This window comes from Drosophila simulans, chromosome 2L, assembly GCF_016746395.2.
Source record: "Drosophila simulans strain w501 chromosome 2L, Prin_Dsim_3.1, whole genome shotgun sequence".
Lineage (NCBI taxonomy): Eukaryota > Metazoa > Arthropoda > Insecta > Diptera > Drosophilidae > Drosophila > Drosophila simulans.
The window spans coordinates 12,018,696-12,044,750 of NC_052520.2; the positions used below are offsets into that span (position 1 = coordinate 12,018,696).

At 39.4% G+C, this 26,055-nt stretch overlaps 3 protein-coding genes across 4 annotated transcripts; all 3 read left to right on the forward strand.

Annotated features, from left to right (window-relative positions):
• LOC6732072 (probable G-protein coupled receptor CG31760) lies at nt 1-26,054 on the forward strand. The gene is made up of 14 exons (XM_016180027.2): nt 1-150; nt 2,308-2,504; nt 10,836-11,296; nt 12,779-12,965; nt 17,907-18,099; nt 18,483-18,888; nt 19,936-20,237; nt 20,621-20,774; nt 23,878-23,987; nt 24,051-24,195; nt 24,263-24,471; nt 25,342-25,591; nt 25,650-25,834; nt 25,913-26,054. Exons 3-14 carry the CDS (start codon nt 10,856-10,858, stop codon nt 25,950-25,952), a joined length of 2,622 nt encoding a protein of 873 aa, XP_016024742.2. The 5' UTR covers nt 1-150; nt 2,308-2,504; nt 10,836-10,855; the 3' UTR covers nt 25,953-26,054.
• On the forward strand, nt 19,074-19,794 carry LOC27207380. Its single transcript, XM_016183074.3, has one exon. It carries the CDS (start codon nt 19,202-19,204, stop codon nt 19,703-19,705), a length of 504 nt encoding a protein of 167 aa, XP_016024743.1. The 5' UTR covers nt 19,074-19,201; the 3' UTR covers nt 19,706-19,794.
• On the forward strand, nt 21,165-23,804 carry LOC27208670 (zinc transporter 8). Of its 2 annotated transcripts, none has more exons than XM_016184234.3 (2): nt 21,165-22,713; nt 22,935-23,804. In XM_016184234.3, exons 1-2 carry the CDS (start codon nt 21,456-21,458, stop codon nt 23,741-23,743), a joined length of 2,067 nt encoding a protein of 688 aa, XP_016024744.1. In that variant the 5' UTR covers nt 21,165-21,455; the 3' UTR covers nt 23,744-23,804. The 2 variants fall into 2 exon arrangements, with proteins under 2 accessions (XP_016024744.1, XP_016024745.1); XM_016184235.3 differs by having other exon boundaries at nt 21,172-22,720; nt 22,935-23,112.
• Nucleotide 26,055: the final 1 nt, after the last annotated feature.

Sequence of the window (26,055 nt, forward strand, 5' to 3'; positions counted from 1 at the left end):
TAACAGAGAGAAAGAGAAAGCACGCACACGAGAGAGCGAAAAAGCACGAGGCGAGGCGAACTTTTCCTTTTCCTTCAGCAGGAGCCACGGATAACGGGACAGTTCGTCGCGGAGTTTTGAGTGTGTCGGTTGTGCCATAGCGGAATAACGGTACATCCTTCAAAGAAAGCCAGTGTGTGTGTGTGTGTGCGAGTGTGTGGGTGTCTCAAAAAATAAACTATAAAATGATATCTGCTGAAATTTAATAATATTATTATAAAATCATCGAAAATATGCTTGACATAAATAAAAACCAAAGCATAGAATAAATGCATAAAACAAATGCAGCTTTGAATAATTATTACATATATGTCAAATTCCAAGTCGTAACAACGTAATTCAATTTAGTGACTTCAATTAAATAAAACACAAGAATGTGCTTTGATATAAACTCTGTTGAATAATCAAGCAGAGCAGACTGCGCAGTTTGGCGCCGCGTGGGCGTTTGCCCAAAAATACAAGAAGTGAAACGGAGAACAGAGCAGAAAAAACCTAAGAAATACATAAATCTCTCCTAGACGGAAAAACGGTGTGTCTGCCTCTGATTTTTACTTACAAGTTGGTTTTTGGAGTCTTATGCAAACTCAAGATCTTTGCACTCCTAATTATCATAAAGTACTTACTTAAGTAATTCCAATGCATTGAAACTCTTTGCTTTAAAAGAATAATTGCTTCCAAATATATATAAAGGTATTGTTCTAAAGAAATATAAAAATTTAAATAAAGAACTCCTATACTCTGTGCTTGTTTAGAAACATATAATTAGATAGGAAGTATTTTCTTCATCAAACTAAACTAATAAATGTTGTAGCAATTATATGATTAGGAATAAAAACATTCAACATTTCAAGCATTAAGAATTCAGCTCAACTTTGGATCATTAAAAAGTAAAGATCTTAAACTGTATAAGGCTTACTTTTTCAGCCATTTTGTTTCGTATTTTGTAATTTTGACCACAGCAAAGTCCTTGCAGGTTCTACCTGTTAAAAACTTTGGTGTGCTAAGAGCATTCAGTCTTCTGCTTTCCAAAGGAGAAAAGACAACTTTGCACTGCTTTCTCCAGCACTTCGCTGTCTTCTTCTTGGCGTCTCGCTTTCACTTGGTCATGAAAATCAAAGTATTGCCTCGGTGTGAGTGCCCACACACACACGCACACGCATAGGCGTATATGTATGTGTGTATTATACGGGTGTTTGTTGTGGGGGCGTGAAAAGTTGGCCTTCCTGTTTGAGTTGCGTATTTGCGCGCCATTTCAGCATTCCGTTTTTTATTTACTACAAATTGCTTTGCATTTTGGACCAGTTCTACGTCGGCGTAATTTTGCTTTTCTCTCTTTTTTTTGTACTTTTGTGTTTAATGCGCTGTTGGCAATTTGTTGGATATAAAAATTACAACGCACCCGCCCCCACCAACTTCTGAGCAATGAAATATTGTAATTAACTTTGCTGCCAACGGGCAAACCGATGGAAATTTCTGGCTTCGTGAGGCGGCAACAGGTTACTACACAGCAGCATCAATTAAGTTTTTTAATAACCGACAGTTCACGCGTAATAAATATTCATAAATATATCAGCTCAGCTGTTGGGAATTTACGAAGGACTAGCCAACAAATGTACTCCTTGCGCGATTTGCCTTTGGCAAATTTTAAGAGTATTTAAAAGTTTCTTTTTTTCTGCCCCATCAGAAAGTTTGTGCAGCAACTTTCCGACGTTGTCCTTGCGGGTTGAAGGAAACTTTTAGTTCCATTAATTATTAACGATAATGTGTGCTCAGCTCCACGGATGCTAAGTTCAAAATTGCTAGAATACGGGCATAAAGTTGGCAATTAATTGCAAGTCACCGAATGAATTTTAATCAAAATATTTGTGATATTTGACACAGTATTTTATGCTAAAGTGCGTCCTTATAATTACAAGTGCGCAAATATTTGGACATGAATAATGACTTAAAATTGAAATTTGAATTCTCCAAAAATGGTACTTGTGCATCAAAACGATTGAACATAAGCACTTTAAAGTTTGACTATAGAAAGTATTAGCACTTGAGAATCTAGAATAGCAATCACAAATATTCGTTACACTTCTTAAGTTTTAAACCAATAATAAACTCGGCACAAATAACACATAAACTCGATGAGCAAACAATGCATAACTTAAAATAAAGCCAATTTCAACAATACCGAGCCAAAGCGACACTCACAAATATTCAAAAGCTGGCAAAAGCCAATAGCATTTCTAAAAATGTATTTAAATATTTGTGCACACACAGAAGAAAGCAGCTCCGCACAAAATTGAATAAAACCAAACAATAAAAGAAACGCTAAAGTGGAGGGAGATGATGAAGTGAAAATAACAGGCTCAGTGATAACTGATACAAAAGGAAAAACAGTTGAAAATCAGACGTCTTTCACTTTGCAGAAGGCAAATAGAAAGTGCGAGTCATGATTTGAGTTTCAGGAAAAGGAGGTGAGTTAATGTTAAATTATAAGAAAACTGATGAGTAAGTGTTATTCGAGGCAATGCTTAAACTAAGCGGAAATATATTCTTTATAGTGTTGTTAAAGCTATACTTTTATATTAAAGCTTCGCGTTATCCTTTTACAATACTTTTTTTGAAGCGCCCACAACTTTTTTTCTCATCTTCGCTGAGTAAAACGCAACTAACCCAATTTTCATAATTCATTCAACAACATGAAGCAGCTCCCCAAAGTACGGCATAGATATTCCATTTCATCAGATGTATTAGCAAAATGAGACCCGAAACCACCACTCTAGAGATTTAAATTTAGCCCAGACCTTCGAGAACCGGTGTGTGTGTGTGGGCGTATACATTTTATGTGGAGCATATACCAAATTATTGTACATAATTGAATCCCTTGAATTATTTACTCGTTGAGCGTTTGGGGTTGTCGACGAAGGCAGCATTTAACCGCCATTTTGACTCTTAAAGTCCACAAAGTGTAATAAAATTAAATGGCTTTAAGGCTCAAAACGCGACTGGCGACCCTGGAAAGTATGCTACAAATTCTGGCCAAAAATATTGATGTATCTTAGCGGTTTGTGTGTATGCGTTTGGCTGTTCGTTCACCTTTTTTCTGTGTCTCCTGAGACCTAAATGAAAAGTGTACCCATGTCTGCTCAGTAAATATTCAGGACTCTGAACCTGAAGAAGGCATTGAACCATCAATCCCAGCCTCTAGTATAAATTTGCATACTAATGCGGTGTATAATCGCTTCTAAAATTCCTAATACCAAGCGATATTAAGTTTATTGCATTCCATGTCAGCATCTAAAACCAAACGAAAGCATTAAGATTTAATTTCAGTTAATCGCATTTAATTGGAAAATCCAATAAACTGATTTCAAGTCACAGGATTATTAGCCCATAAAGTTACCCGAATAACATAATTTTCGTTTTAATCGAATTAAAGACATTTTGCCTGCAAGCAAACATAAACAATGGCTCAATTTTAATGGAAAAGACAAACTTTTACTGATATGATAAACATGGCAAATTTAATTGAAAATAATTGTTTAGTGAAAGTTAACAAATGGGCTTAGCACCCAAGTAATAGAATTTGAGCTGGTTTGGAGAATGAACCAAACCGTTTTAGATTTATTCAAGAACTGAAAAGTATATATATATATTTATGTATGCAAGTTTCTGTAATACACTTGCAACCTATGGCATTTTGCTTTAGCCCTTTCATTTGTTATAATTAAACAAAGCCCTGCTCACATGGATAAGGCATTTGCTTTTCCACATCAATCATAGCACTCAATGTCTGACAATAATGCCCCACCAGCAGCTCGGAAAACAGGGCCTGGAAAATAATAATAGACCCCACAAAAGCCCCAAGTGTATGCGAACTTATGGGCGGCAGTGTGTAAGCACTTGAGCTGCTAGTCTGCTTATGTTCTTGGGGCTTATTAGCTGCTTATTCATTTCCCGGCCGAGTTTACTTCTACCTTAATCACATTGCTCAGAAAAAACACACTAAAAAAAAGGAGCCACATGGTGACTGCTGCCAAATACAATAAATAGTAACGACCCACGGAATTAATAGATATTTAAACAAATGTAACTCATTGAAGGACCCATTTTAATGGTATTAACTGGCCAGAAGCAGAACATAAAATTTTCTACTCATATAAGCCAACTTTATTGGGTGTTGATTGTTTTGGCCTAATGAAAACGGGGAATTACGTTATTATTGACCAGCCACGAGCCACAATAAAAGTATAATAATAATCAGCTTGGCCAAATGGTGAATATATTACTCTTTTTTTTTACAACGTTATTAACGAAACGTAATTAAATGGAACAAGAGAGCGTGCTGCAGTAGATTGTCGCGACTATTAGATACCTGTTACTCAGGTACCGAATTAAAATTAAGATCTGTCATAAACCCATTTTATTAGCTTATTTCCTGAAGTTTACAATTTCTAAGCTTTATTTTAATGTAAAAGGATTCTATTTTCACAATATATTAAGAAATAGCCATGGAAATAGCAGGTATTTATTAAACAAGTTTTGGCAACAAAAAAAGGGTTAGTTGAACTAACTTTACTCAGAAATTTGCAATGCAGGAAGCACAGCCAAAAAAAAAAAAGGAGCAGCAGTCTTAAATAAGCTTAAAACCGAGCAAAAACCACTGCTAATGAATAATCCGCACTGCCCCCAATCGCAACTTTTCTCATTACTCAAATCTATATGTATATATCTGCATAATTCCCTACATAGGGAAAATAACTAAATGCCAGCAAAGTGAACAGAAATGGTTTGTCCAAAAGCCAGGCGAAAGGGGCGTGACATCCTGGAGGGCGTGCATTTTTTTATAAACTGTTTGGGCAGATTCATTTGCATCTCCCAGTGGGCAGCCATGGGCGTGGCCCAAAAGTCAAACGCCAAAGAGTTGCCTTCACAACAGAAACAAATTTGCACTTCCATTTTAATTTCGCCTGCCTTCTACCCAGTGACGCTGGCAAATCCTTTAAAAGTCCCAAGAAACTGTGGCAAACAAGTCGGAATCCTGCCTCTTCTAAAGGGAACTTTCGCAGTTAATGGTCGCCAAAGTGGGAAAAAGTGGGGGTGTGAATGAATACACGGGTTGGGGAGGTCACGAAGTGAATTGGGAAATGTGTGTTTTAAGGAGAAACTTCTAGTGTGATGAATTTGTAACAAGGATAATATTTTAATTATAAAAGTGATGGAAATGAATAACTAACTGGTGGTAATATCCAACTGGGCGTATACGCAATTTTATATATCAACATATATAAGATTTCCTTTTCAGTAAAAAACATTGCGGTGTTAAAAATTATATAAAAAATATTATTTTTATATACAAATATTAGAAAAATATTTCATAGAGTTGAGTTATATGTTCTATATGTTTTATAAACAACCAAACAAACTATATTAACTTATCTAACACACTGTATACTTAATACTAAAAAATAAATAGCACAATTAAGCACAGTTTACAGTGCTGTAATTTCATAGCATTTGTTCGACATTTAATTACGCTAATTTATATGCAAACTGCAATTGACACTGCGACAGAAACGATGGCGACATAGATTGTGTCCTCTAACGAGGTCCTTTTCATCCTTTTCCAATTTAACATATGCGTCGTCCTGTGGTGACTCATTTTTCACACGTGTACGCCGACTGTTTTACTAGAATTAAGTATCATATTTTTTTTAAAATATTTTGAGAGAAACTTTTAAATTTACTAAGAAGCATACTGTCAGTTTTTAGGGAAACTTATAATCTGAATAGTTTTTCTACTATATAAATGATAAAACGCCAATATCTTATATACAAATGGGTACTGATGCAATTTGACGAGGACCTTTAGAAGCTCAGGACCAGAATAAAGTATCCTAGACCTAAAAAATGTTCAGTATTTGTACTTTGGTCGGCTCCGCTCCTTTTTCTCCCAAAAGAATAACACTATATGGAATATCTATGCCGTTGGAGCAATGCAATGTCGAAGCACCCTTCCGTCGCCCAGCGCCACCCACTTCCTGGGTAAAGACATCAAACGCAGATGCGCTATTCCAGCTCCTCCAACTAAGTCTTTTTTAGTGGTGCTCCTCGTGGGGTAGCCGACTATTACTTTTTTTTCGCATTCCTTCCGCCAGCTTCAAGTTGTGTCCTCCAGCGCATTTTTCCACATGACGTGCGTTTAAAAGGGACGAGATGGAGGAAAATGGAGGAAAAACAATAAGGACCGAGTAAAACGAGCAGAGACAAAATTTGTCAACATGTTTATAAGTTTATTTTTAATTTGGCACTACTGTGGGTGTTCCTTATATTAATATTAGTCCTTTGACTTCTGCTTCCACTTTGTCCTTGCCAATTTTCCCGGTTTTTCCAGCGCAGCAGCTTGTCAGTATTATTATTGCTTTGGTTCTCTGCTCGCATTTAAAGTTTAAAGTTTTCACATAATATTTTTAATATAAGTAAAGGACAGGAACAAGGTTATAAATCAAGGTTATGAATAAAGAACATTTTTAATACATTTTTATAGCTTGACTGCAAATATTTTGCATCAGTAAACTTTTAGACCATCTTCAACGCTTTTTTATAGAAAGTGGTATATATATAATTTTATTATTTTTTCAGTAAATATATTTTTGTGCGTCTGTTTCTAATGTTGCTCTGAGTGCTGGAGGCAAAATGACTTTTTCCAGCTGTTGCCACTATCTCATTTGATGTCGTTGCAGTTTTTGCGACACTTTCTGTCGCCTTTCGACTTTTCCGCCTTTAAGGCCACCGGAAAAACACTTGCACCTGTCCAAAGTTGCGGACATGAAAGCAAACTTTTATTTATGGAAATGGGTTAAAGCTAAATTACTTCCTCGTTTTGAGGGAAAAGGCAAACAAACTTTGAGCTGTTTAGCAGGGACTTTCCCCATCTCCGGGCTACTCGACCAGTGGCTTTATTTTGGGGTCCATGGCTGCTTTTCTGCTGCCTTTCATCGCATAAACTATATCTATGGCTCCAGGGACCTTTTCATAAGCACGTTTTTATCTGCTTTACACATTTGTGCGTCTCTTCAAATGGGCGCGATGGCTGGGGGAGGGTCAAGCGTCCTTTAAGCCCCATTTAGAGTTCGCCAGTAAAAGCTTCTTACATACAACCCCCATCACGATGGTTGGCAATTGTGCGTTTTAGCCACATTCTGCTGATTTTGTCTCTTTTCTCTGTCATTGATTTTCGATCATAATAATTTCATGTGCTTTATGTGCCGGAAAGTGCCCGCTAAAAAGGACGAAAACCATCTGCCAATCCATTGCAATGCATTTATCCTGCTCATATGCGATGATTTCAGCTCTGCAATGATTTGATTTTTATGGTATTCTGTTTGCCTCCCCGTTTCCGTTTCCTGTCTGCTCCCAAGGCATTCCTTAAGCTCATTGTATGTTTTCTTTTTATGACTTTATAATGTGGACAATATACATATATCATTGTACAAATGTTTTCGGGCTGACTTGGTAAATGGCAATTTAGCAAAGAAAGGCAAGGTAAGTCATCGACGGAAAGTACAAACTTAGGTAGTAACACTTATAAATACATTTTACCAACATGATGATAACTTTCTTTCTACAATATTTAAAATGTAATAATGGGTACTGATAACCCTAATCGTCAAACCAATTTTTACAACCTAATTTGGCCACAGACAAGGGAAAGTTGATCCATGTCGAATCAGATGTTCAATCAAGTCTATAGCATTATGCAAAACACATGACAGCCGAAACAGCTTAAGGAATCCCAGGAACAGCAACTAAAACAGCCAACTGACAACTTCACTTATTCCAGTTGAGTTGTGACATCCTGACCGCAGGCAGTTGACAAATGAATTCAATGGGTGGGGGGAAAAAGGAAAGCCGGCAAAAAGATCCTGTGAAAAGGCGTTGAAACGTTTCATTTCCTTCAACGTCTGTCGGCACTCGAGCCGAAAAAAAATACCATGGGATGGCCAAAAAAAAATTAACCACAGGCAAATCAAAGGCAGAAGGAACCTCATTAAATTAATGCAAGCCTCAGGCGTTTTTCTCCAGCCAAAAAAAAAAAAAAAACGCCGCCAGCAACGACCTTGGTTAATTCAAAAGAGAATCTGGTTCGGCGGGAATTGCCAAATCGTCCCAGAGATTTGAAATGCCTGATAGGCGTGGCCGAAATGATTGGCAGGACCTCTAAAGGACCACAGTTAGCAGAGTCCCCAGGATTAGTTTTGATTGTATGGCTAACACGGAGTCGTTTTGTTACATTATATGAATAAGATGCAAAGTGGCAACGGATTTGGTTCTCAGATGGTACCTTGATTGCAAATGAAAATCATATCTTTGATATTTTGTACTGTAAGTTCGGCATAACCACAAATAGAAGTAGTGTGCATAATAATTTACAATCTATATGTTCTTCACCTTGTAGCACACGAATTCCAATCCCAGAAACATAGAGTAGTATAGGTATTCTATTAATTAAAGGGGCCACCAAAACCCTCAAAAAAAAGTCTCTTTCCATCAGTCGAACCAAATCCAAAAACATTTTTTATGCATGAAAAGAGTTTAGCAGAAAATTAAACAAAAAAAAAAATGCAGAAGCCCACAAAAATGCGACAAGCTGAGGGGTTCAAAAAACATTTTAAAACTTAAAAAGGTAAAAGAATTTTTTCAATATGCATTCTAACAGTGACTAACAAAATTTGTAATCAAAGTAGAGCACGGCTCCAACTTCTAAATTTTTCTTTACAAGATTTTCAGCAATGCTGTAAGAACTCTATAATTTGTTCAACATAAAATAACATAAGATACCTAAAGTGCACATTAAACTATTATGATTTTGCTGTCCAGTGTATTTTTTCGTACATATTCCCCATGTGGCCGACACAGATTTAGAGGGACTTTCGTTTTTTGTCCCCGCTCATGTTTATTTTAGCCAGCAAATAAAAAGGATAAACAACTGGCAGCCATGTTCAACAGCATTTTTGCTTATAAGTCTCTTTTTTTCGGTTTCTGATGAATTGCTGTGTGTATGTGGGCGTGTGTTTGTGTGTGTGTGTGCCTTGAACCCTTTCGGAACATTTGGCTACGAGCTCCTGGTGGCAAAGCCAGTCAAAAGCTATCCACTCAATCCTTTGCATATTGCTCATATATCTTCAGCATCGCTGCCTGTCTGCACTTTTGGCCATGTGTGTGTGCTGCTTTTTCCTGGCACGCTGCTTAGTCATGCTGATGAAACGCGAAAAACGCCACCATGGAGATGGAGAAGAAGGAATTTTCCAACTGTAAACAATAAATATAAACATGGAGCGCTGTGGGCGGAATCATAATAATCCCATCCCAGCATCATCATCGTCATAATCCACATGCTGTCGTCAGTCAAGTTCAAATGGCTGGCAAATTTTTTTTATAAACATTTACCATATACCAACAAATGGCTAATGCATATAGGGTTGGGGGCCACTAGGTGGTTACAGCTTTAGAATGTGGATACGCGGTGATGGAAGGGGTTCCTGGACAAACAAGGGAGCAGTTATCCATAATGAAAGATAACACTGAAAGTTGCAAACTTTAATTCTTTGGACCCATCAATAATAATAATATTTTACATAAAAGCGACAGGTGTTTATAGAAAGCTCAAATGTTACAATAAATCATGTGTCGATTAAAAATTAAGTATACGACACGTAAGCCAAGGTATCTACCAGATCCATGTAGAATTCCAAATATAATCTTAGAGGGACATATTTTGCAATAAAAACTTGCTTTTTGGCTTATAAATAACTAATAATATTTGTTTGCTTTCTTAACCCATGCTCAATTATTCGTCGTACGTCTTCTATTGAGCCGACACATAAATAAATTGATAAAATATTTATTTATGGCCCAGAAGGTGTAAACAAACCGAAAGAAACTCGAAACTCGAAACAGTCAGAAACTAGAGAATGCGATGACAGCCAAGTAAGTGCATGGACAGATAGCCATTTGCTTACCTTAAACGCCTACAACACTGTTCTGAATGAAACGAACTCGTAAATAAATACTGAAAGCATAAATAAAATAGGTGGGAATGGGTGGAAAGCACTTGCAGAACCGACCCATTTCCACGTCAGCACAGTGAAAGCGAGCGAAATGTAAATATCAAATAAAACGCGTAGCAAAGAAGAAAAAGGGAAATGCTACACATTTGCGTTTGAGCTGAACTGAAAGGCATGGAAAGTAAGTTTTGGACTTGATTTCCAGACCACTTCTGTCTGCTCATGTTGTCATAATACCATAATGGCTTTTCCAGCACCCGAAAAGAGAGTAACACACCCACGTCTTACTTGCCATTTTATTTGCAGTGCTTTCAAACGCGGAAAAATGGCAGCCATTTGTAAGAAAGTGTAATAAGGACCTGGCTAAAAAAAACATATATGTGCGCCATAAAGTCCTTATCGATTGAAGTCCCTTTTTCGATTTTTTGCCTATTAAAGTTATGAGTTATGGTGGGAGTTATGTAGGAGTCTTTTAAGTTCTACATCAATATGTTTAAAATGGTTGTCATTGACATGTTGTAAGCAGTTTGTGAGGACACGAGTTTAAGTATCTTACATAGTATTGTTTACTTTGAGTTTTATATATGGAGATAGTAAAGGCATTTTTACTACACTATAATGATCTGATATTCCCTATATTTAAGACCGTTTACATTTTCGCGGTGTGACGGGTTCAATTTGCGTTTAATAGCCACTATTGTCTGCCACTAATCCACGTTCTGTGTCCTTCCATTGCAGTTGCAAATGCGAAAACAACAATGAAATGCTGGCACAATGTGGTGAGGCGCAGAAAGAAGAAGCCGACGGCAGCGGCGGAAGGATCAAAGGAGGCGCACGGAGGCGTGGCTGGTCCTCGAGATAGAGATGCCATCTGCCAGCGGCAGCAACAAGTGGACACCTACACTTGGCTAACAACACAAGCTGTCCCTCTGCTGTGGCTGCACTTGTTGCTCCTCGTCGCATTTGCAAAACATGCGGCTGCAGCCACAACAATTGCCACAAATCCCGAGGCCACCACAACAACGGTGAGCAACTACACGGTGACGACCACGGCACTATCCTCATCCACGACAACCACTTCAACGGGATCAGCTCCAGCTTCGTCATCTGCGGCGGATAAGTTCGCCGGCAACTGGGCCATCTTGGAGGATTCGTTCCGGAATATCGTGAGGATCGGCGATGGCAACACGGTGACACGGGTAAATCTTCAAAATTCACTGAATTGGTTTACCCAAAAACACATTGATAACGAACAGAGTCCACTTAATCCAAATTTATAATGCTAAAGTTGATTATTTCACGTATTTATACAATTAAGCTGTGTTGTTTACAGAATACTTCAAATAGATAGAAAGGGGTCTTTATTTCTTTAAAATTTAGATCTTCTCGATTACTTTCCGGCATTTGGGCATATAGAAAGGTGTACTCCTCGTTGGCAGCCACTCCATGTTGCCTAGTGCTAACCCCAATTAAGCTGCAATTACACAGGAGTGCAATTGAAATAATGGGAATAAGTGTTGCCCAAGAGCGGGAATGAGGGGCTTTAAATGTGGAGCTGAGTTCAAGGTGCGTTCTGCAGCTTGGGGCACTCGGCTGAATTTAATTGAATTGCGAATGCGAGACGGGAGCCCACTTGAGCCCCACAACCCCCTCCCACTACAAAATTAATAAAGTGGCTATTTAGTGTGCACTTAATGATGCTCAATGCGGACGATAAGAGCTGTCAAATGCAGTTCGCTAGGCAAAATATTATATGTCCTTGATCAAATTACACAGTAGAACAAAATAGTTGTTAAGCAACTTAAACTAAAATTCTTAAGCCTAAACACAAAGTATTTTAATCATTTATAGCCTATTTCTTTAGCTGTTTCTCTACCGCAATTCACCAAGTTGATTTCGGAATTAATTTTTGCGTATTTTCTTGTGGTTTTTGTGCTAATAATGAGTCTAGTTAATTAGTTTAAATGCTTAACATTTGAGACAAGCGAATTTTGATATAGATACTTGGCGAGGAAAAATCCTTAGGAAAAACTTGAGTGTAACTAAACTTCCGGGCTCCATTTCTCTTGACCAAAACTTTATTGTCTTGGATTGTCAAGCAAAACACAAAACACTTGTTTGACAATGGAAGCTTCAAGTGAAAAATCTCAGAAAAGTTTTCAATTCAATTTCTTTCGCTTTTCTTTAGCAATTTAAAGTCAAAAACAAAACCGAGCTCTTAACGAAAAATTCATAAAAAAAAAAGAAAAGCCAATAACGTAATTTTCCAATCAAACGATAAAAGGGTCTTAACAAATGATGGTCACCATGAGTTTTTGTTCCGCCTAAAATATATTTTTAATGCGTTTGCCAGCGAAACAATCGCTTGAGTAGACAACAAAAAGTGATTTGGGTAGCCCAAAAATATGTAAATGCACTCGAAAAAATTATGTTAGATAATAATAAGGCAAACGAAAAAAAAGGACGTTAAATAGGCATTTTAATTGATTAAAAAAATATATAGTTAAATAAATATCTATATTGTGAGATGATAAAAAGTGTTCGATGTTTTTTTGAAATATTTTCAAATTTGATTAACACAAATATGTATTTATTTTTTCAGTACAGTACTTAGGCAATTTCCACCCCCCTTTTAAGCCTACTTAAATAACAATAATGACCAACTCCCCAACCACTTACAGACGTCCATTGAACAATCGCTGGTGACGATACACGACATTGCCACGGAGAACTTGGGGACATTGTGCATCTCGACCCTATATCGCCCCCTACAAGTGCCCATCAACTCGGAACGATATGAGAGCTCCAGACAGAAAACCGATTTGGCCGCCTCGATACTCCAGGAAGTGGGCATCATTCGGCACGGCGGTGAGTTTGGCCAGAATATATGTAATTCCACCTTCATAGCTTACTGCCAGCATATATGGCAATATTTTTTATCCCATCCATCGATTATTGATTTTGTTTTTGTTTGCGTGCGGGCAATGTTTGGTCTGTTATCGCAGCAGGATGACATTTTCCTGCTGGGAAAATTCATATAGCCAAGTCAATACGCGTGGCCCACATGCGGCCGATTAAAATATAGTATGTGTGCGTTGGCTTAACTGTATCGATATGGTTTCAGTTCCACAACTTTTTATTGAATGCCGGCCATTTAAAGTTATTTCGGTGGCCACGTCGGCAATGCCACACTGAAGTTGATTTTCGGATACCGGTGCTCTTGAAATTTCCAGCTTTTGCCAGGACACTTTTTACCATGACACATTCGCTTGATGGTTAATTCCATTAAATATTGAAAGCATCAACGAATCAGGATTTTTTCCTTAAAATTCCATGGAAGCGGGATCCTAGGAAAATGGACCATCACACAGTTTGATGAAAAATATCGCAATATATAAATATTATTTAACAATGTTTTCCTGAAAAATTACAAAAAATAAATAAAGGGTTTTTAATAATATTTCAGATATAATATATAATTTATATACAACATAATAGTTGGTCCTTTCCAGTTCAAACACAATCCTTATATTCCCTTAAGTGGAAATCTGATGCCCTTGTGCTGTGTAAAGATTCCATTTGCCGCTCGAACCTTGTAAAATGCTGTGTTTATATGTACTTATTGCCATACATGTCCTTGCTTAATTTTACAAAATCTGCTCCTTTTGGAACCCCCTCCTATCCATTTCTTCTCGTTGAGGATGTTCCCGTAAAAGCATCGTGGGTAAATCACAGTTGAATACAAGAACGAATGCGACGGATGACACAACGCACAATGTGAACTTTAAATTAAATCTACAGCAACAACGTTCACATTGGTTCTAACAACGGTAAAGGACACCGAGTGGGTGTTGCTGGGTGGGTCACGCAGGCGAAGCAAAAAAGGACGAAGCGTCGGCATCGCTTGATGCGCCACAAGTGCGTCGTTCGTTGTCAACCCCAATGCCGCTGCACGGCTGTCAGGACAAGACTTTCATTCTGATCCAGTTGCCAGTCGCCCGACAGCAGCCTTGACAATGCCCAACAAAGTGATGAACTGAAAGAAATTATGAATGGCAACATAAGCTGGCCTTACAATTTACATACATGTTTACTTAAGAAAACAGAAAAACCATTCTAATATCTACATTTATATTTAAGAAAAGGTCAAAATATTTAGAAATCTATCTATTAAGTGTAGGTGTGGCAATTTTGTGGCTAAGAATCGCTGAAATTTCTAGCTCTTATACGGACGGACAAGCAGATGGCGGACAAACGGACATGGCTAGATCGACTGGGCTAGTGATACTGGTTTTTTTAAGAATCTAGTACCCTACTCTACCCTTTACACTTTAAAGTGTTGGCCGTAAATTGCCAAGCTGCTTAAACAGGGCAAAGGACAACGCGTTATTCGCCAAGTGTAGAAATCATCCAATAAAACGCTATCTGTGTGTCATGCAGAGTCAAGGGCAAGTCAGAGCCCCGAACGCACAATGAACTCATCGCTGGAGCTCTGGTCCCTGGGCTTGGCATCGAATTGGGATACTAGGGGTAGCTTGGAAGTGTTGGGGCGCACGACTTGCCATTATGGTCATGATTTCCACACCGTCTTAAAAACAGGCAGACAGCTATATCAGACTTTTCCTTTCGTGCTCAAAAAAGGTGAGACGTGTCAGCGAAAATCGCATAAGACGAAAGCAAATTGGTGCCTTTTGTTGGCGTTGTTGTTCATCCACCATCGTCATGTTGAGCGAAGGAGCGCAACAGGAGGCGGCCAATTGTATACAATTTTGGCACTTGCCTCCATTTTGGACTCGTCCGACGATGTTGACTCTTGAAATTTTGATGCGGCGCATAAATTATTCGCATAGAGTGCCCTCGCAAATCGAATAAATTTAAGCCAATTTAAAAGGGCCAACATCGGTAGCCACTCAAATGGATATCTTCTAAGTACGAAATGTGAGAAGCGCAGAGAAAGGCTTTGTGGAAAATCCATTGCTATTGGGCTTAAATAAAAGGTTGGTTCACTGAAAACCCCTTTTCTGTTTAATTGGGCTTTCTTTATTTTCTGAAAACAGTTTCCTAAATGTCGTTAAATAAAGAAACGCTTGGAAACCTGAATATTTAAAGTCCCAAAATGAGAGTATTTTGTAAATGCAGTTAGGCAATTTAAATAAATTTGGTCTTTGCTTGTACAATGTTAAATTTTTAATTGAGAATATATTTCACACAATAAAAACCTTTAAGGGATTCACTTAAATTATTCAGTCGCCTTTCCCACTTAAATGTTCCACTTGTGCACTCCCCAACAATATTGGCCCCAAATGTCTAGTTTCAGGCAAACTGAATCTCGGGTAAATTTAATTATTCCTGAAACACCTGGCATCTGCAAAAAAAAAGGTCCCACATGAGGCAGCAAAAACATGTCCGACTGTAGTTTGAATAATTGCCAATTTTACACACCCTGCAACTTTTGTTTGTCCGGACGGCCAAGAAAAAAGGCAAACACAAGTTGTTACAATTGTTGTTATGTTGTCTGCAACACGTTTCCTGTGAGTTAAACACAAAAAAAAAGAAAACAGGCCCAAGAGCCAGTAAATCCACCTACTATCCAAAAAGTGGAAAAAAGATTGATGACGGAATACGAACGAGTGCGGAACAAAATGGCTCAGCGGATGATGAATGAGTCCGTGACCCATAAGCACATCGTTCACGTTATTCACGTTATTCGTTCTGTCCTAGTGTGTTACCTTCTCAGGTGAAAACCAGCTGACAGCAAATGCGAAATGTTGTTTACCATAAGCGTTCTGTCGCGGCCACAATTTGCAGAATAGAAAAAGGATAAGAAGTAAGCACACATATATACACTGTAAAAAAATATATGATTTCGCCTATTTCTTAAACTATCCCGCAAAGAAAGTGTTGAATACGAAATATTGCGCTTAACCAAATAACTTATTTAACATGTAAAAAAATAAGGTAATATTGGATTAACAAATTGGATTTCAAATATATATAATATTTTCTTATAATGTGTTCTATAATCTAGTGCACATATGTACATTTAAAGAACCATAGAGCGATAGTACCAATCATGAATTAAATCGTGCGAACTAAGTAAACTTACACCGTCATTTTTACACATATAGTGGCACATAGCAGATCCTTTGTTTCAGTTCCACTCCCACGGCACGGAATCAAAAAAGTTGGCCAACTACAAAATGCACGTGTTCGGTTTATGTTGCTTTCTCCAGGATAAAGAGGAAAAGTTTCCGAGATGTTGTGCGTACCTTGTACAGTAGCAACAGCGGCAAACAGGAAAAGGAAAATAAGCAAACCCTATACATACTAAAACATAAAAATAAAGAAAGTGCCACGGAAGTTGCGGTAATCGAATTTAAATAAGTTTACTTTGTAAACAATTCTCGTTTCGCTTTCGCTTCCTTCCCCCTTTTTTTCCATCGCAGAAAGTTAAACAACAGCGATATCCTTTAGGGTGTTTTCTCGCTAATCTAGCTGGTTTTCATTATTATATTTTAGATGCTTTACACTACTATTTTTAAATAGCACTTTACAGCATTTAAAAGTCCAATTATTCGGAACTAAAACTAAAACTTCATGCTAAAAATATTTTGTAAAATTTGGAACATTTACAATTAAAATCAATAGACCTGGTTTGTGTTTTACGCACATCATATTCATGTAACTATGAAGCTTAAACTAGGAATAGTAAGAACAAGCTATTAGCGCTTAATATCTGTTGAAAATGTTAAGCTTTTACTGCCAAAGTTTGAATGTCAGTATTGTTTGAGCTATTTTTCGGATTCGTTTTTGAAATCCTGTCAGCACTGGAAGCGCAGGGCGGACGAGTGTTGCAAAAATATTAGCTTTTGACAGTCACCGCCCACACACTTTCACACACTTGCTGGTGGCAGCAGAGAGAAAGAGAAGGCCTCTGATGTCCTGCCGCGCATATTAATCATTGTTGTTGGGTTGACACTTCCGCCAAGGCCGAAAGAACAACTGCAACAACGGCTGCGGATTTTAATGACTCTTTCAAGGTCACAACAACAATAACAGATGTGCCAGAATGCCACTCAATTGGGTAAACAGCCCCAAAGTCTCGTAGCGCGATTAACACATTTAATTGCACATGTATAATTCATGTGACTGCATATCATCATTTAATTAAAAGCTGCGTTTTAATTAACAAAACACAAGCCATTGTTGCTAAAGGGAAGCTGTTTTAAACAAACATATACATGTGTATTAACCAAAAAGTATGTTCAAAATGGAAACTGAGAAGCTTGAATTGAAACAATCTCTGCAAAATATTTATAGAATATATTTCAAAGGACTTTATGATTTTATATTAAGCTGAGAAAAATATTGCAATGTAAAATGAGTAGGAATAATTAAATCTTAAATTTTGCTTCGGTTGTTTTCGATTAATAATTGTGCATGCGAACATAAGCATTATTGCAATAACCGCCAATAACAATGTTGAAATTGCAAAAATATTTATGTAAATCACGGCGAACGCAATCAAACGAAACACGATGCTGGCTGGGAAATCAACAATGGAAATGCATTTCCCTCTGGGAAATCCAAAACGATGGCCGAAACTGAAAGCCGCAGCCCTCGCAACATAAATAATTAAAGTTGGGCAATTTGGGCTCCGTAATCAGCAATTACGGGCAGTCAAGTGACACGACCAATTGCAAGTAGGATGTGTAATTACTTTCTGCGTACTTTCATTTCATTTCCGCCACCAATTATTCAAATAACATTTTGGCCATGCTAACGATTGCCGCCGCTTTTCATCAACAGGACTGTCGGATGCTTTAGCCAAGGGCCTGCTAACCGATGACTTTATAACCGGTGCCCGCATTTTGGCCCTGAATCTGACGAATGGAGCGGTCCAGTCCTACGTCTGGTGGGTCAAGGGGGCAGCGGCGGAAATCCAACGGTACGACGAGGACGGACTGCAGATTGGCAAAAAGCCCGCTGGCAGTTATCCCTGGTAGGTGGAAAAATCATCAGGGTTGTCGAGTAGATTGTAGATTGAAATCTAGCGGAAAGTCTAAAATTACGTTTAACTTTTACTTTCATTTCATTTCTATTAAAACATTAAATAAACACTGTTTAATATATCGCAGATAAATGTAGTCAAGGTTTTAAAATAAAGAATTTAAAATAAATATTTCTATTCAGTGTACTTTACTATGACATTAAATCAAAATAATATATTTAATCAATTTATGATAAAATTGACATTGCCATACATTTTGTAAAAAGTTAATAAGTAGAGATAGAAATATTAGTCAGTAATTTTTAAAAATAAAAGCCAAAGTGGCAACGCTACAGCATTCTTTACCCCGCATTCATCTGGCATCTCCTCCGCAGGTTCGACGATGAGACCTCCTCACCCACCTTGCGTTCGCCCAAATTCGCGCCCAGTCCGCCAAACAACTACTACAAGGGCTGGTGGACCTATCCCTACTTCTCGTGCTCCCAGAGCCGCTGGCTGGTGTCCTACAGCATCGCCATTCCGCCGATTGGGCGCCACGGGCTAAGGGGCTTCATTAGCATCGACATTGACGTGTCCACGCTGCGGGTTAACCAATGCGAGGCGGAGCCCTATCCATTTGGCAGTCGCCGCCAGAAAATGCAGCAACTGCAGACGCACAATCGCCTGGGGGCACGGAGAACCTCGTTTTTGGGCAACAGAATGGGGGCCATCGATGAGAGCACCATCAACGATCTGCAGGCATTCCACAGCTCCCACAAGTGTCATCGCACCTCCATGGTGGTGAGTAAACTAAACTTTTTTTTAGTATATAGGTTATGTTAGTATTTTCAAATATGTTGCCATACAATGTGATCTAGTTAGCCATGACTTTAAATTTGTCATTGACATTCGATTGCAACACTGGGTAAATCAAAATTTTTTTTTTGCTAAATTTACAATACATTTTAGTTGTCTATTATTCTTAGAACATATACATTCCACGAAATCCTGAGTCCTGAGTCGCTTTGGTGGACAACTGAACTACGGAAGACGCCGATTAAAAAGCACTAACACAGCACAATTTTGTACAAGTTAGCAAGACAGTTGGTAGAAAATGGGAAAGTCTTCTTCGTCGGTGCTCAAGCCCGTCAAGCGTCTCAATAGAAAAGAACCTGTGTCCCCAAAACCATCTGCCATCCTAAATAAAACTCCCACCAGGCGGAGCCCACGACTCAATACTCCGGTGGCCGTTAGTCCAAGTCCATTAAAAGTGGCGCGTCGAGCTCGCTCCTGTACGGCATTTAAGAGTTTTTTAAACAAATGCAGGAGAGAACAGCCTGGAAAGCTGCGCGCGGAGGTCGTCTCCATTTGGCGCAAAATGAGCGCCGAAGAGAAGAAAGCATTTCAAAGAATCAGCACAGTTCAAGTGCAAGAAACTCCTCCTATACGCGTGCATTTTCTGGAGGAGGAAGTTCCTGCACCCGTTTCCAATGATGATATACATATAGAGCCAATGGAGTTGGAGCCAATAGTCAGCACAGCGAGACCAGAGAGAAACACCTCTATTTTTAGATCTTTTTTAAACGCGATTAATAGGGCCTTGAATATATTTTTCTAAATACTTACTGTTTTCCAAATTGCATTTGTATGCAGTCCATTGTATAAATATACGAAATAAATATTTGATTTTTATCAAATTGATTCCAATTGAAATGTTTAAATAATAAGGGTAACATAAAATATTTTTGTGTAGAACCAAAGTGCTTTGGTGGTTCTGCATTTGGTCCAATTCGTAACGATTCCACCTGATGCCGCCTAATCCGAGTCCACTTGTTTGCCTCCTTGCAGTGCGATTACCGTCAGCCAAGTGCGGAGACTCCTACCGTAACTGGTGGCAAACTGCTGACCACGCTGACCGGAAGCAGCAGCTGGACCCGTGGATCGTACCAGTGCCTCTGCCGCGGGGGATTCTACTCGCTGCGGCATCCTGACGGATTCAATGGCACCATCATGGAGATTGCCTGGCAGGAGCAGCAGGACAACATAAGCAATTACTATTCCGAGGTCTTCAAGTGTTTGCCCTGCGCCCCCGGCTGCGACACGTGCACGGGTCCGGAGCCATGTTTGGCCAACTACCACTGGCCATTCAGGTGGGTATCCACATCCGATTGTGTTTGCCAGTGATGGTAGGAGTGATTCCTATGTGTGTTGCTAAGTGGACTGCTTTCTCGGTTGGCAAATAAAAATGAGAAGCTGAAAATGTACAATAAATATTGTTTTATAAATGACATAATTTTCATTGAAGTTCAATTTAAAATTCTTCTTTACGCACTGCAACTTTTAAGAAATTATATCTTTTAATTGGTTTTATTCAACTAAAAGATGGCATAAGCCAAACTTGCTTTTGAATTTTCCAAGGCAAGTATTTATTTTATAACTGAAGAAAGTGTAGACCACCAAAGGAATCCCACTCCATCACTGCCATTTGTTTGCTATCTTTCAAGTGAATGTTTTTTTTCTTTGGCTCCTTCAGAATATCCCTGTTGACCATATCCATTGGCTGTGCCTGCGGCACCTTCGTTCTCGCTGGCTATCTCTTCCGGCATCGTCGCGTGAAGGTCTTCAAGGTGGCCAGCCCCATCTTTCTGATGATCACGCTCATCGGCTGCGCCATCATGTATCTGGAGGTGAGTACTTGTCCCCATTGGGGACAACACTCTTAACCCATTAAGGGGGCCAGAAAGGGGTCAGAAACATACAAAGGCCATTTGAAAACAATGTTGCTAATGCGACAAAAGGCCCAAAGTGGTCGGCACGCGCTCATTCATAATTAACCCACATGTGTACCCGTTTTGGCCCTTATCCCACTCCCATTTCACAGACGGCAAAGGGATCTGGGAACAAGCCAACACATAAAAGTACCACTTATGGGTTTTTAAATGCGGCTTTTAAGCACTTACGCGTCGAAAGGGTATTGCAGATTTTTCAAATTATTTCGTGACTAATACAGTAACATTTAGAAGTTAAATATCTTGGCTAAGCTAAATAGAGAGTATACATTGTTCAATTTACTTAAACTAAAACTAGAGTGTATAAGGTATACCACATTCACTAGACAAAAACGTTTAGCTTTCAATTCCCCGTTCACTGGCTGGCAATTATGTTGTCCACATTAGCAAACCAACAATGCTTAACCCCCCAGTGGACACATAAAACCACCTACCACCCATAAAAGCAACACACAATGGCAATACACGACTTTAGGTACAAGAAAACAAAATGGGTTAAGAGGATGGAATGCAAGACGGGACTAAAAGTACAAATATGTGTCGATTTTCTAATCAAAATGAACACAAATTCCTTAAATTATGAGTAAGAAATCGCAAGATGAGCACACAAAAGATAAAGATTCTGAGGAAGAAGACGAGGAGGAATTACAGGCGGCAATTAGGGAAATTGTCAAGATCCCCGATATAGATATAATACCCCGAAGAAGCACCCAAAGTGGAAAGCAAAAGGAGTCGACTGGAAATGTGCTTAAGAAAAATCATGCCGAATGTGGATCGCAAACGGGTGATGGAAAAGATACAACTTCAAAAACCGGGCAAAAGAAATTAGAAAGCGATGATAGTTGGGCAGCACTTCTCCGGAAAAGGTTTGCTTGGACAAAGGACAACCAAACGGATGCAGTTCCATCGAAAGTTAATCAAAATATACCTAATACCAAAGGGTCCTCAAAGGATTTTTTAGAAAAGAAAAAAAGTGCAAACAAACTTTCTACAGACTTCTCTAACGAAAGTCTCATACGATCGGAAAAATATGAGAATTATGAAGCAACCAAATCACTTTTAAATAATCAGTTGAGTGAAGAATCGCCGGAGTTTCTTGATAAATTGAGAAGAATTGAGGAGGCATCGAAGCCCAAAACTTGGAAGCGACCTACGCCAGTAGTTTTGAAACCAAATCCAAATTCTTCCGCCACCAAAAAGAGTGAAAATGAGTTGGAGGCGAAGCCACAAACTGCTACGAATACTGAAGAAACGCATGGGTGTATAAATATTTTAAAGGTTCCCTTCCATCGCAATCTATACTATGTGCCAGAGAAGCCATCCCGCCAAGATATGGGTTCTGGAACATCCGACTTTCAACCAGGAGCTCCAGAAACACCAATTGTTGAAAATAACGCCGTGGAAACTGATAAAAAAGCCGATGAAATTATGCCAGAAAATGTGGAAAATTCGGATGAGAAAAAAACTGGTAATTCCGATTCGCCGAAAACTGTCACAATTACAGGACATTCGCATATAACCGCCAAATGGGATGCCCACTGTCATTTCAGGGAGAAAGAAACTGGTGTGGACAAGGCCGCCAGGCGAGTTTTGATAATCGCCTGTATTCTTTGCTCCATCTTCCTGATACTCGAAGTCGTCGGCGGCATTTGGGCCAATAGCCTGGCCATTGCCACAGATGCCGCACATCTGCTGACGGATCTGGCCTCGTTTCTCATTTCAATTTCTGCACTTCATTTGGCTGCCAGACCCTCATCGGAGCGTCTGAACTTCGGATGGCATCGGGCTGAGGTCATTGGGGCCATGGTATCCATATTCTTCATCTGGGTAGTCACAGGTGAACGGTAATTATTCGTCCTGGTAGATGAAAAGCTTGCCAGTCTTATCAATCGGTCAGCAGATTACTGTCTCTTTGCTTTTATCAATATTAAATCTAGATTATGTTCAGCTTAGAATCAGCCTGTAAGACCGAATTTGAAAATGTTGGCAAAACAAGTTATCTGCTTTAAATTGAAATCATTCAGAGATTCTGAAAACTAAACTAGAATTCCATCCCAGGCGTCCTCGTGTACATGGCCATAATGCGATGGGTTAACGAGGATTTCGATCTGGATGCCAAGATAATGCTGATCACATCGGCACTGGCTATATTATTCAATGTGATCATGGCCATTCAGTTGCAACACGGCCACTCGCACTCTCTGCCAGGAGTCCACAAAATGTCAAAGGACACGCTGTTGGGAAAATCCGTATCCGTGCAGTATGCGGCAAAGGGACATGAGAACATCAATGTCCGAGCTGCTATCATCCACGTGGTTGGGGATCTCATCCAGAGCTTTGGCGTTTTCGTGGCCGCACTGATAATATTCTTTTGGCCGGAGTGGGCCTTCATGGATTCGGTTTGCACATTTGTCTTTTCAGTGCTGGTTCTTGTCGTTACGTTCAAAATCTTAAGGGACGTCCTCATGGTCCTGATGGAGGCCACGCCGGATTTTATGGATTACGAGGAGGTGAAACAGACATTTCTGTCCATTTCGGGTGTGGTGCATGTACATAACCTGAGGATATGGGCCCTGTCCATCAATAAGGTGGCTTTATCCGCTCATTTGGCCATTTCCAAGGATGCCGATCCCCAGCTGATACTCGAGGAGGCCACCACTCTGATCCACAAGCGCTTCAAGTTCTTCGAGACAACCATACAAATTGAGGAGTATTCGCCGGGCATGGAGAACTGCGGGCAATGTTTGAGCCCTTCGGAGAAAAATGGAAAACGGAAATCCGTGGACCCTGAAAAGGGTGAAGGAAGAGCTGGGCGCAAAAGAGGATCTGATGTGGAAAAAACTAAGAATAACCCGGGATCTGAATAAATCTGATAACTTGTTCATGTTAATGTCTGTGTGGATATAATATATTTAATTTTCGAACTTATTTACAAGCCCTTTTTATATTAAATTAATTAAATGGTGTATTTTTTAAATCCATATCTTTGATTGTTTTTTAGATGGTAGCTATCTTTCCCTATCTGGATACCACTTGGTGTATTGCCACTAAATGGACGCGGCATATGGGCTTTTGCATCACCTACACTTCGCTGCTGATGAAAACCTGGCGGTAGGACTATACAATTATACCATATTTCATTTTAAACTTTAAAGTATTTGCTTTCATTTAAAGGGTTTCTCTAACGTATCGCGTCAAGTCGGCCCACAAAATAAAACTGAATGATCAGCAGCTTTTGCAGTGGATGGTGCCCATTCTGTTGGTTATGCTGATCTACTTGGGCACATGGACGATTTCGGCAACGCCAACAGCAGAAGTGGTTAGTGAACTTTATAAATATAATATGTTCAGAAACCTTATCCTAGATATTTCATATAATTATCCAGATCTTAGACCAGAGTCAGTTGAAGTTCAAGCAGTGCTCGTACAACTGGTGGGATCACAGTTTGGCCATCGGAGAAGTGTTCTTCCTGGCCTGGGGCATTCGGGTGTGCTACAATGTGCGGAATGCGGAGAGTCTGTACAACGAGGCCCGGCTCATCTCCTACGCCATCTACAACATAGCCCTCGTCAATATCGCCATGGTGGTGTTCCAGTAAGTAGTAATATTCTAGTAATTATTCCAAGAATATATGTATTATTTGTATAAATTCATTAATTTTATTAATGATGTTAAAGAATATTGAGAATATTAGGGATACTGAACAGAGTAATAGTACATTAAGATATCTAAATATAGATCACTGGAGTTACCAATAAATCAATAGAGCCTTTAAAGATTCTAAATATAAAGTATCTTTTAAGCGAATCTATAGAATCTATCTTAATATGACGATACATTCCTCTAAACACCTTTCTGAATTTTTCTGAATTGGATTGGATTCTGAACAATCCAAATAACTGAAGTAATATTATTTATGAATAGAGAAAAAATGGCATGAGCTCGCTCAAACATTTTCATATATTTATTTAGACATCCTGGAGGCTCGCCCACCTGAACAAGCTTCCACTTGCAGCAAATTGAATTATAACAGTTGACACATGTTGGGTAATCCAGCTGGGAAACGCATCCCGTCCATTAGGGGAAATGTAAAGCTGCCCGTCTTACGCGGCCCGGTTTTAATTAAATTCCTTTGCTTTGTGCGCGCTCGTGCTCGCGCGTAATCCTTTTTGTTGGCCTCACAAGGACCCGCATCCTTCTCTCCATTTCCACGGACTTCCATCCGGCTGTCGCTTTGTTTACACAGACATTCCGGGGCATTCCGGCTGGTCCACTGAAGTTCCCTCAATGAAGTCCTAATAATTAATGCAATTTGTTGGAATCCTTCCCATGCACCTGTAGCCATTACAATTGAGTTAGGTTACTATTGTGTATCTAAACCTGGCTCGCAAACAAAAGTAGCCAGAATATTTGAGTACTTAATTTGTGATAGATTCATTACTTATTACCTATTTTTCCTTGCAGTGTAATGCTCTTTCCGAACGCCGGACCCGATTATAAGTATATGCTGGGTTTTGTGCGCACCCAGCTTTCCACGACCACCACCATTGCCCTCGTGTTCGGTCCAAAGATATTGCGTGTCCTTAAGGGCCAGGGCGACAAGTGGGATCAGAAGGCCAAGGTGCGGAGCATAACAGCATCATTCTCGCTGAATGGAGTGGGTCTGGTCCCGGAGGAGTCGCCTGATCTCTACCAGGAGAACGAAGAACTCAAGGTAAGGGTACAGAGGGATTATCATTTAGGCAGCTCAATCATATGGCAATCTTCGACAGGAACAAGTCCAGAAGCTGGCCCACCAAATCGAGTTCATGAAGACTGTGCACATGCAGATGAACAACAGGCATCTGAAGCCAAAGCCGGGCGGATATTTTACCATAACTTCAACCTCGTTTCAAGCGCCATATAGCAAAAACACGGTTTCCACAGCGCAGACGCAAACGGGCAAGGATGAGAACAGGTGAGCCATATCCCATAAAAAGGATATCATTTGTTATAACCTGTGACTAAATCATAACTATTCTGTGTCTCCATTTAGCACGCCAACGAAATTAAAATCGCCCAAAGGCAAAGTCTGACGAGGTCAACGAAGTGTTAAAGATTGCTCAATAGAAATCGATAGGGGGCAGGGCAGAACCACCCTGGTGGACGATGCCATTGAGTTTAATTTCCACCTAGCGG

Bases quoted from the DNA above. Each gene is read 5' to 3' on its own strand.
- LOC27207380 (XM_016183074.3), top strand. From the start codon at position 19,202: ATGGGAAAGTCTTCTTCGTCGGTGCTCAAGCCCGTCAAGCGTCTCAAT.
- LOC27208670 (XM_016184234.3), top strand. From the start codon at position 21,456: ATGAGTAAGAAATCGCAAGATGAGCACACAAAAGATAAAGATTCTGAG. The intron at 22,714-22,934 runs GTGAACGGTAAT...ATTCCATCCCAG, and splicing joins CTTCATCTGGGTAGTCACAG to GCGTCCTCGTGTACATGGCC.
- LOC6732072 (XM_016180027.2), top strand. From the start codon at position 10,856: ATGAAATGCTGGCACAATGTGGTGAGGCGCAGAAAGAAGAAGCCGACG. The intron at 23,988-24,050 runs GTAGGACTATAC...TTTCATTTAAAG, and splicing joins CTGCTGATGAAAACCTGGCG to GGTTTCTCTAACGTATCGCG. The intron at 25,592-25,649 runs GTAAGGGTACAG...AATCTTCGACAG, and splicing joins AGGAGAACGAAGAACTCAAG to GAACAAGTCCAGAAGCTGGC.